This window comes from Tupaia chinensis, unplaced genomic scaffold, assembly GCF_000334495.1.
Source record: "Tupaia chinensis unplaced genomic scaffold, TupChi_1.0 Scaffold000238_1, whole genome shotgun sequence".
Classification (NCBI taxonomy): domain Eukaryota; kingdom Metazoa; phylum Chordata; class Mammalia; order Scandentia; family Tupaiidae; genus Tupaia; species Tupaia belangeri.
This window is the reverse complement of record NW_006159716.1, coordinates 982,577-993,835: the sequence shown is the minus strand read 5'-3', so window position 1 is coordinate 993,835 and position 11,259 is coordinate 982,577. Positions and strand designations below refer to the sequence as shown.

General features: G+C 54.4%; 1 protein-coding gene across 1 annotated transcript in view; it reads right to left on the bottom strand.

Annotated features, from left to right (window-relative positions):
* CUL7 (cullin 7) overlaps positions 1-11,252 on the bottom strand; it is a 21,119-nt gene extending 9,867 nt beyond the window's left edge. Inside the window, exons 1-14 of the mRNA XM_006148540.3 lie at positions 10,998-11,252; positions 9,717-10,304; positions 8,679-8,830; positions 8,058-8,558; positions 7,450-7,588; positions 7,166-7,362; positions 6,629-6,866; positions 3,412-3,640; positions 3,233-3,338; positions 1,245-1,472; positions 886-976; positions 617-788; positions 339-444; positions 1-43 (exon numbers count right to left, since the gene is read on the bottom strand). Of these exons, the coding sequence (XP_006148602.1) occupies positions 1-43; positions 339-444; positions 617-788; positions 886-976; positions 1,245-1,472; positions 3,233-3,338; positions 3,412-3,640; positions 6,629-6,866; positions 7,166-7,362; positions 7,450-7,588; positions 8,058-8,558; positions 8,679-8,830; positions 9,717-10,296 (2,782 nt within the window). The 5' untranslated portion in view covers positions 10,297-10,304; positions 10,998-11,252. The remainder of the gene's footprint in view (positions 44-338; positions 445-616; positions 789-885; positions 977-1,244; positions 1,473-3,232; positions 3,339-3,411; positions 3,641-6,628; positions 6,867-7,165; positions 7,363-7,449; positions 7,589-8,057; positions 8,559-8,678; positions 8,831-9,716; positions 10,305-10,997) is intronic.
* Between the last annotated feature and the right edge of the window lie 7 nt (positions 11,253-11,259).

Below are 11,259 nucleotides of genomic sequence, written 5' to 3'. Positions count from 1 at the left end.
TCTCTAGGAGGGGCACCCGGCTGGCAGAGGGCATCACATTCACCTGGCAGGGGGCAGAGAGGCCTGTCACGACCACACACACGGACGGGAACTCTGACAGCAGCCAAGGAAGCTCCGGCCCCCTCACCAGGGCCCTCCCTTCCACAGCGCTAGATGTGAAGGTCCTGAGGAAGGGGTCCCAAGGCCACCCCAGTGCCCAGGGCCTGATACCTTGCACGGGTTCTGGGATAAAGAACTCTACCTTCTGTGGGAATTGACAGAGATGGGAGTTAGGACTTTAGGGTCTACACATCAGGGTAGTTTCTGTGAGGGGTGGGCTAATGGCACGGGGGCACTACCGCGTTGAGTTCCGTGTTAAGAGAGCTGGTGCTGTCGCCCCCGCACACCACCACCCGGGCCGGCATGTAGCTTGAGTCCTCACTGGCCACCAGAAGAGTCAGCTGCCTGGGAGGGGTAGGGGAACCAGCTGGAATTGGAATCTGTCGTGTCCTGGCAGACAAAGCTCAGGGGACTCTGGCCAAGTTCAGGGAGTGGGGGTGTGCGTCCCCCAACAGAGACACGGAAGTTACAAGAAAGCACAGATGTGTGGCTACATACACGCGTGGGAGCACATTACCTGATGAGGACACCTTGGCGCATGTGCAAGGTGATGTGATGGGAGCCCGCGCTGCCGTTGGACTCCCAGTAGGTCTTGGGGTTGCGGTCTGTCAGCTTGCTGGCCCGGTGCGGGTTGGAGGACACCTCCACCTTCTCCCAGCACTTGTCCTCCTTCACCTCCACACTGGAGCCTGGGGGCAGTCGGGAAGGGTGGAGGTCACAGCCTTGGGGTGCAGAGGGAAAACACATAGGCATGGGGCCATGGAGCAATGGGGGACAGGCACGAACCCTGGCACAGATATCTGAGGAACACATCAAAGAAGGGGATGTTGATGGGCCGGTGGGTTCGTCGGTGGTCTTCGATCTGGCCCAGCACCATCTGCAGCCGGAACATCGGAGAGAAGGGGGGAGGGGAGAGGGAGGAATATGGAGAGACACCTGGAAACACACATGGAGGAAAGAGCAAGCAGCAGCGGGACTCCCTCCCTAACACGGCAGAAAGGGACCAGGTGGGCGGGAGGGCAGGGCACCAACGCCCAGGCTCACTAGCCATCTGCAGTTCCCAGCCTCAGAGCACATGCCCTCCCTGTCACCGCTCAGTTTACCCCCACGTCTGTACCCAAAAGCTCCCCCTGGCTTCTCCTGACCTGGATGCAGCCTCCCAGGATGTTGGTGGTGAGCTTCCGGTAGAGGTGGGCATGCTTCTCACACTTGAACACCATGTCCCGCAGCTCTTGAGCCAGCTCCAGCTTCCCCAGGTGCTTTTCCAAGGCCTTGGAGATGGCCTCTCGGGCTCCCAGCTGGTTCAGCACCACAGCATAGTCCCTGCTCGCTGAGGTCAGGCGGTGCAGGAAGAAGATCAGTTCCTGCAGCACCTGGGGAGGACAGAAACAGGAGGGGGAGAGATCAGCAGTTGGCATAATGGCTATGTCGCTGGACTCCCATGTAGTCAACCGTAGTTCAAGTCCCAGACCTGGTGGCTTAGTGTGCATGCGTGCCCAAGATCCCAAGAGGAGAATGGATAAGAAGGGATTGAGGCATGGCCATTCTCCCTGGGGGGTGATTTCTCACTTTCTATCTCTGTCTTTCTGGCAAGCGCATGTGCCCGATAGCGAAAACCTTTCACTCCACTCAAAAAAAAAAAACAAAACAGGAGGGGGATAAAGGGGCCAGGGCACAGGCCACAGGACATCTCTAGTTGTGTACACCTACTATGTGCTGGGGAGGCTGCAGTGAAACAGACAGAGTGAGGATATCACTTCTCCAGGGATGGAGGAGCAGGGTGGACTCAGAACCAAGGGCAAACAGAAATGGTAAAAGCTGAGATCTCTACCCGCTGTGGTTCTAGGCTACTGACTGTTGGCAACGCATGCAGAGGGCATCCCTGGGTCTTCCAGGCCCAGCTGTCCCAAAAGCCAACTGTAGAGCTGCATTTTCATTCAGGCCCCAACCACAGCTACCGGACGGCTGGGAGGGGACCTCGAGGGCCAGGATTTTTTTGTGGACACTCAGTGAGTCTATCCCAGGAACTAAAACCTGCATAACCAAAGGTGTGGACTGCGACACCACTGCCACCGTGACCCTAGCTCTTCTACCTCTGCAGAAGATGCTCTGTCTACAGAGAGCTCTCGGGCACCAGCTCTTACAGAGGGCTCTGGCATGGGATGGTCCCCTCTGCCTCCTGCATGCCCCATTCTCCCAGCCAAAACAAGAGCATTAAAACCCTTAACATAATGTGTGTGTGTGTGTGTGTATACACATATGTGTGCATACCCTTTTATGTAAGGCAGTGGTAAGTGAGATCTTACACTTGAGTTTGATTAGAATTTGCGTAGGTTAACACAGGAAGGAAATATCAATGGAAATATCAATGAACACAACTGATTACCAAGAAGGGCTGTATGGAGAGAGGGCACCAAGAAAACAGGGATTTGGGTGAGAGCGAGATTCTCAACATATACTTTGTTATATCATTTTGATTATGTGAATGTATCATCTATTTTTAAAAAATAAAATTCAGGGGCCTGCAGGTGGTGTGGTGGATAGGGGCGCTGGATTCCCACATGGCCGACCATGGTTCAAGTCCCGGACCTGGTGGCTTGCTTTCTCGCTTTCCTTTTCTCTTTCTCTCTCTCTCTGGTGTTCAAATAAAAAAATAACAATAACAAATGGAATTAAATAAATAAATAATTCTTTAAAAATAAATAAATAAAAATTCACTTTTTTTCTTTTTTTAAGGTTTTTGCTATAGGGTGTGTGTGCTTGCCAGAGAGAGAGAGAGACAGAGACAGAGACAGAGACAGAGGCAAAGTAAGAACTTGTCATCTCCCGGGGTGATGGCCACACCGCAATCCCGTCTCCATTCTCCTCTAGGGATTTTGGGTGCACATGCATCCGTGCCTGGTGTGATTTTCAAGTTGTCAGGTCTGGGACTCAAACTGCACCAGCCTAGTGGGAGTCTAGGCCCTTAACTCTCACACCATCAGGCCTGCTGGCCCTAATAAAATTCCATTTTAAAAGCAAAACTCAAGCCAAAACTCAAAGGGCCTCCAAAGCCCTGCCCCAGGGGTCTGCCCCGCCGGTGGCTGCCTTGGGCCTCCTTCTCCCAGTTCTTCCCAGGGCAGGGCAGGCGCACCTCTCGGTCAGTGTTTGGGGACCGCAGGCAGACCATGCAGGCGTCCATGGCCTCGTGCCAGGGGAGCAGCAGTGCCTCAGGGAAGTCCACCAGCTGCATCAGGAGTCTGGGGGACAGAGAGATGTGCAGCGAGCCTCGGGGACCCCTCTGCCCAGCCCCACCTGTCGCCACCCCCTCACCTCAGAACGGTGAGATGCAGGGCCTTATTGGTTGCTGGAGTGTCCAGGCTCTGGGGGAGGGGCGGGGCCTGCCGCTGCAGCTGCAGCAGGAAAGGCTTGACCTCACTGTCCTGGATCCCCTCTGCACTGAGTACTCGCTCTAGGTCCAGGAGGATCTTCCCCGCTGGACCATAACCTTCCACCAGCTGCCGCAAGGGAGTGTTGGGGCTCTGAGATGGAGATTCTTTCACTGCAAAGCAGACAATCACAGAATTGGCCACTGTTAGTGACAGGAATAAGAGAAAAAGGATGGATAACTCTCAATCTTTTTTTTGGAGAGGTTTTTGCTTTAGGGCGCGTGCGCTCGCCAGACAGACAGAGAGAGACAGAGAGACAGAAAGCAAGAAATCACCCCCCAGGGGAAATGGTCACGTTGCAATCCCTTCTCCTCCATTTTCCTCTCGGGATAATGGGCACACACACACACGCGCCTGGCGTGAGTTTTAAGCCACCGGGTCCGGGACGCAAACCGCGGTCAACTACATGGGAGTCCAGCAACATAGCCATTACGCTAACTGCTGGTTCCCATTATTTTTTCTAAGCTCTCCTAGAAATGGTTTTGATTTTCTTTGTCCACCTACAAGTTAGTTTTGGAGAATCTCATAACGTCTCTGACCTTTTTAGTTTTCAATCGAGGTGCACGTGCTTGCCAAAGAGAGACAGAGAGAGACCAGCAGTTGGCGTAATGGCTATGTTGCTGGCCTCCCATGTAGTCGACTGCAGTTTGAGTCCTAGACCCGGTGGCTTAAATTCACACTGGGCACATGTGCATGTGATTCCAAGAGGAAAATGGAGGAGAAGGGATTACAGTATGGCCATCCCCCCGGGGGGGTGATTTCTCCTTTTCTGTCTCTGTCTCTCTCTTTCTGGTGAGCACACGTGCCCTATAGCAAAAACCTCTCCAAAAAAAAAAAAGACAGAGAGACAGAGAGACAGAGGGAGAGAGAAGCACCCTGCAAGGGATGTGTTCATATTGCCATCTTTTCTTCTCCATTCTAGCCTGTCAGGGTTTGGAGCATGTTTTTCAAGCTGTAGAGGCTTTAAATGTGTGGTCAGCCTTGTGGGATCTGGCTTCCTTATCCACCACAGGGCCGTCATAACATCTTACTGTACTCACCAGACAGCTTCATGACACATTATATTTTCTTTTCTTTCTTTTTTTTTTTTTTAAGAGAGATTTTTGCTATAGGGTGCCTGTGTTCGCTGGAGAGACAGAGAGAAATGGAGAGGCAGAGAGAGACAGTGAGGCAGAAAGCGAGAAATCACCCCTCCAGAGGGGATGGCCATGCCACAATCTCTTCTCCTCCATTCTCCTGTTGGGATCTTGGGCACACACATACATGCACCCAGCGTGAGTTTAAGCTGCTGGGTCTGGGACTTAAGCTGTGTTCAGTTATGTGGGAGTCCAGCGATGTAACCATTATACCATCTGCTGGACCCAGCCATGAACTTTTTTTTTTTCAGTTAAAAAAAATTTTTTTTTAGATGTTTGCTATAGGACATGTGTGCTTGCTGGGGAGACAGAGACAGAAAGCAAAAAATCATCCCTCGGGGAGGATGGCCACACCGCAATCCCTTCTCTTCCATTCCCCTCTAGGGATTTTGGGCACACATGCACATGTACCCAGCATGAGTTTTAGGCTGCTGGGTCCAGGACTCAAACCACAGTCAACTATATGGGAGTCCAGTAACGTAACCATTATGCCTTCTGCTGGTCCCAGAGATAAACTTTTTTTTTAAGACAGATGTTTTTGCTATAGGGCATGTGCGCTTGCCAGAGAGATAGAGACACAGAGACAGAACATGAGAAATTGCCCCCAGGAGGAGATGGCCATGATGCAATCCCTTCTCCTCCATTCTCTTCTCAGAATTTTGGGCATGCACACATACATGCCCAGTGTGTTTTAAGCCACCGGGTTCGGGACTTGAATTGTGGTTGACTCCATCCGAGTCCAGTGACATAACCATTATGCCATCTGCTGGTCCTGACAAGTTGTATATTCTTAAAATATATAAAGAGTCTTTCTGTTTGCAAATAGCAGAGTATTTCCCTGTGTTTAAATGAATGCAATAATTTGTTTTCTCTATAATGGAAAAAGTTAAATGTAGGAGCTTTATTAAGGCTTCAAAAATCTCTTGCAACTTTCTTTCTTTTTTTTTTTTAAGAATTATTTTATTGGGACCAGCAGTTAGTGTAACAGCTATGTCGCTGGACTCACATGTAGCCCACTGTGGTTTGAGTCCTGGACCCAGTGGCTTAAACTCATGCCAGGCATGTGCGTACGTGCCCAAGATCCTGAGAGGAGAATGGAGGAAGAGGGATTGTGGCATGGCCATCCCCCCGGGGGGTGATTTCTCGCTTTCTGTCTCTCTGTCTTTCTGGTGAGTGCACACGCCCTATAGCAAAAACTTCTCCAAAAAAAGAAAAAAAAAAGAATTATTTTATTTACATTTATTTATTTATTTACTTATTTGTATTTTGCCAGAAAGGGACAGAGTGAGAGAGAGAGAGAGAGAGAGAGAGGGGGGAAAGGAAAGTAAGAAAGCAAGCCACCAGGTTTGGTACTCAAACCCTTAACCACCATGCCACCTACTGGCCCTGCAATGTTCTAACTTTACATCTGTCTTCATTTTCTGAGGATAGCACGAGTTCTGTTTCTCCATTTGCTGCTTATCGCTAAGTTTCAGATCCTTCCTTAGGTGCCATCTCTCATGCCAATGCCCTCTCTCTTTTTTTTTTGGAGAGGTTTTTGCTATAGGTCATGTGCGCTCACCAGAAAGACAGAGAGAGACAGAGAGACAGAAAGCGAGAAATCACCTCCCAGGGTGGATGGCCACGCCACCTACTGGCCCTGCAATGTTCTAACTTTACATCTGTCTTCATTTTCTGAGGATAGCACGAGTTCTGTTTCTCCATTTGCTGCTTATCGCTAAGTTTCAGATCCTTCCTTAGGTGCCATCTCTCATGCCAATGCCCTCTCTCTTTTTTTTTTGGAGAGGTTTTTGCTATAGGTCATGTGCGCTCACCAGAAAGACAGAGAGAGACAGAGAGACAGAAAGCGAGAAATCACCTCCCAGGGTGGATGGCCACGCCACAATGCCTTCTCCTCCATTCTCCTCTCGGTCTAATGCCTCTTACTGGCCAGTCTGCCAGCTACCACATCTGTCTGGCACCCACCTTCCACTCTCGCTGCATCTTCTGATTCCTGAGGCTGGGCCTGGGTGTCTAGCAGGAGGGTATCTTGCTGGGCTTCCAGAAGGGATGGGTAGGCTGGCTGCCCATACTTCCTGTAGACACGGCAGTTGAGCAGGTCCCTCAGGGTGCTGTCATCGAGTCGCTGTGGCAGAGCCAGCAGCAGGTCCTGGGCCAACTCTATGGGCATGGCCAGCTCAGCCAGAATCTCATCATCCAGAATCTGCCATCAGGGAGAAGCTCTCACTCACAGGCACTCCTGCCAGCACAGAGGCTCGGGGGGTGCAGGGCAGGGGTGGGTTTCCCTATGCACATACCTCCCCTATTCTGAACTTCTCATGGCTGGCAGCTGGCCCCTGCCAAACAGCTCACCAACACCTCCTACCTCCAAACATTCCAGACTCTTCCCCTGCAGCTCCTTCTGCTGACTTCCACTTCCCCTCCTGATTCTCCCAAAGGCACTACCACGACCCAGCCCTGGCAGTGCAGCCCTCTGGCCGATGGCCTCCAGGCCAGCTCTACCTCCCCATCTAGGTTCTCCTGGAGGATCTGGAGAACCTCCTGGCGGTCAGGTTCAGGCAGCTTCTTGATGAAGAAGAGGAGCTCCCACCACTCGGCCTGGGTCAGGTGTTCACTCTCCTCTGTGTCCTCATCCTCAGGTGGCACGTAGGGCATGGCGTAGAGTTCTGTCATGGGCTTCCAGCGCCAGGAGGGCAGAGCTGCAAGACCACAGGGAGATCACTGCCCTGCCAGCCAGCCCCCTGCTCCCCGCTCAGAGCTGCCCGCTGCTTCCTCTCAGAGCTCACCTCCACCCAGAGCTCCACTGCCTCCTGCCTTCTGGTATTCATCAGCCTCCACCACACCCTCGATGTCTTCCTCAAAGCCTAGGATCTCCAGCATGTGCCAGTGCACCCAATAGGTGCGACCTGTTGACTCCCACAGCACCTGGAGCAGAGGGAGCAAAGAAGGAAGGGGAAGAGTGGGTGTGCTAAAGGCTGGCTGTGGCCCTGTGATGGGGACTGACAGCTTTCAGGGCGGCCACCTGGCCGAATTCAGAAAAGCCTCCAAATAGCATATGGAGAACAAGGACACACACAGAGGGTGCCCTCTCCTTCCTGGGATGACTGCCTCTCCTCATACCCAACCCTGATGGTTTATGTCCTTACGCTGCCTCCTGACCTCGTCTCACCTCCCCGGCCCAACCTTTGGGGCAGATTTGCTCTAGCACTTTCTCCCTGGAGGCAAGTCTTCATCTTGCAGCCTCCCCAATAGATAGTCTCAGGCTTCCCATGGCCCCTCTCAATCGCTGACCCTCCTACCGTTCCAATCTCACTGAGGGTTTTCTCCCTGGATGGTCTGCCAGAGCCGCCCAGTGTAGAAGCCCCACCTAGGCCCACCACTGCATGTCACTCACCTGCACGGGGGGCACACCGCTGTTGCTCTGCCGGAACTCCCCCTGGTCCCCAGCACTGATCTCCTCGTAATCATCCAGCATCCGCACTCGCATGCCTGGCTGCAGCATGTCCCGCACGTATAAGGCGTAGGTATTGCCACTAGCAAACTCAGAGCGAGGGCGAAACCGCCTCGACCTCCTGAGGGAGAGCTGGGCCTGAGCAGGCGGGAGCCCTGGGCCTGCATCTGCAGGCTGAGGCTGGAAGATGGAACAAGGGGATCGTGCCAAGCTCCCTGGTCTGCTGGAGGCCCGATCCCAGCGCATGGCCTGCACAAGCTCCGAGATCAGGGTGCCCATGGCCATACTGAACTCCAGCTCCAATCGACCCCTCTCCCCACTAGACTCTTCTGGGGAAGAGCTGTTCTGGGCTCCTGGCTCCGCAGCATGGTCATTCAGCTGATCCAGGAGGGAGGTGACGTTCAAATAGTGCTTCACCAGGCAGAAGAGCAGCCTTCCTGGGACCTGTGGGGTATGACTTCTGTCCTCTACCCACCTTGTCTCAGCTTTGGCCCTCCAACCACACCACCCTCTGGAGACAGGTGCAGACCTGGTTCCGGTTCCCCCATCCTGCTTCCAGAATACCTGTGGCAGCTGAATGCCCTCAAAAGACATGGGATGTTCCGCGAGCGTGGCCTGTGCAAACAACGCTAGCAGCGCGCAGCGGCTGTCAAAATCCAGGTGTTTCTCAATGGCCTCTTGCTGGCTCAGTGACAGAAGGATCTGGGTCCGCGTCTCTGTAACCCACACCCCAGTCAGTAACTGCTCCCTAATCTCACTCTATCCAGGATTCTTGCCTGGACCCTTTGCTCTCTCTCAATCCAACCTTTTGCCATCACAGAGGGAACAGAGCTATGTGATTTGCCTCAAAAGGTAACATTTGCTGGGGCCAGTAGGTGGTGTGGTGGTTAAGGGTGCTGGATCCCACATGGCCGACCGTGGGTCGAGTCCTGGACCTAGTGGCTTGCTTTCTCACTTTCCTTCTTTCTCTCTTTCTGTCCATCTCTGGTCAAATTAAAAAAATAAGTAAATAAAGTAAGTAAAATAATTCTTTATAAAAAATGCTAACACTGGGAACCAGCAGTTAGCGTAATGGCTATGTTGCTGGACTCCCACGTAGTCGACCACGGTTCGCGTCCTGGACCTGGTGGCTTAAAACTCACACCGGGCGCGTGTGCGTGCGTGCCCAAGATCCCAAGAGGAGAATGGAAGAGAAGGGATTGCGGCGTGACCATCCCCCTGGGGGGTGATTTCTCGCTTTCTGTCTCTATGTCTCTTTCTCTGTCTGTCTGGCAAGTGCACGCACCCTATAGTGAAAACCTCTCAAAAAAAAATGCTAACATTTATTATATTCACACTCACACACACACGCGCGCACACATGATCTGCAATTGTCTAAACTGTTTCTCTGCAGAGAAAGTCAATATAAGGTTCTTAATTTGGTCTTTCCGCTTTTTGCAAAGGTGCCCCACCACCCAGTTCCCACCCCTGCCTCCTTGCCCTCCAACCCTAAGAGAAGGGCAACATTTACTGGCGAGGTCAGAGGCTCCCTGCAGTGTGCTGAGTCCCTGAGCCAACCCAGCCCCTCTCCTGTGCTCCCTTCCTACCCACGCTGGCCCTCACCGGCATCATGGGAGGACAGGGCTTGTATCATCCGGCCCGCGCTCCAGCGGATCTGATAGTCGGGGCTGCTCAGCATGTGCATGAGCAAGCTGAGAACCTGCGGGTCTCTGAAGACGCCAGTGAGGGGCTCGATGCTGGCGTAGGCGCTGAGCACGTGGACAGTGTGAAGCAGAGCAGCTGGAGGGGTAGTGCCCACACATTCCTCCAGCTGCCGCAGGGCCCTCTGAATCAGGGACTTCACGTCGGTTTCCATCTCGCCCAGCACAGCTTTGTCCAGGGCCCCAGTCTCCCCTGCAGACTCCTGGGAGGGCCCGATCACCTGGCCGTCCTCGCCCAGCATCTTGTGGCAGTTGGCATAGATCTCGTCGTTGGACATCCACAGCAGGATGTGCTCGGCCTTGCAGTCCACCTGGCCGCTGCCCACATCGCCGTCATCCCCACGCCTAAGGATGAGCCAGCGGATCTGGTACTCCAGATGCCCATCGTGGCCCACTCGCTGGCGGATCAGCTCATCAGGGTAGGCATGCAAGCCGGGGCCCAGAGGCACCCTGAATTCCCTGAAGCGGAGCTCCCCCACCATCCCGGCACCTGAGACACAGGAAAAGAGAACAGGCAAGCTGGAGAGGGGAGGTCAGAAAGTCAAGGCTGTCCAGGAGTTGGGGAAGCAAATGTGGCAACAGCTGTGGGGTGGGTGGGCACAAGCAGGCCTCAGGAGCTGCCTGCAGCATGCCGGGTGGGGCCAGGCCCAGGCAGGGTAACACTGGGTGTTTGCTCTGAGAGAACACAACGTTTGGAGCCTGCAAGGGTGGTCTGCAGCCTGAGGTGTATGGGCTTGGAAGGGGGGGGCAATGGGGACAGGGCCTTGGAGTTACAAGTGACCCCCAAGGGCATGGGACAGGCAGCAGCAGTCTCGAAGGCATTGTGTGAGGCTCAGAGGGATATGTTTGGGGGATCAGAGAAGTGTGTGTGGAAACGGGTGCAACGCGGGGGTAGCCCCACGGAAGCAACGCATGAGGGGCTGGGAGGCTGGAGCACTTAGACGGAGGTGTCTGGAGCAGCAGGGCTAGAGGGGGCGCTGAGAGGCCCCAGATGGGTGCTCAGGAGCCCGGTGGGTGAGACGTGCAAGGCTCGGAGATCCGAGAAGCCAGGGGCGCGCGGTAGGGTGAGAAGGGGGCCGGATGGGGATGGGAGGACGTGCCACCGGGTGAGCGCGTCTGTGGGGGCAATGGACGGACAAAAACCAGGGGCAGGGGCAGGGGGCCGCGGCGGGGCTCTGGCCACCTCAGAAGTCCACCAGGGTCCTTCTTGGCGCAAGGCCTGTCCTCCGCAGAGCTAGGTACGCCGCACCGACGATGGCGGCGACGCAGGCGAAGATATGGGCCCCGCCTGGTCCCCCCGAGGGGGTCGAGGCGGAGAGGCGGGAGTGGGCGTGCCTCCGCGGGACAGGCTGGCTGGTGGGGGCGTGGCGCGCGGGGACCCAGCGCCCCAGCCCTGGGCCACTGTCACCTATGGCGCGGGCAAGTCAGCGGCCGGTGGGGCGGGG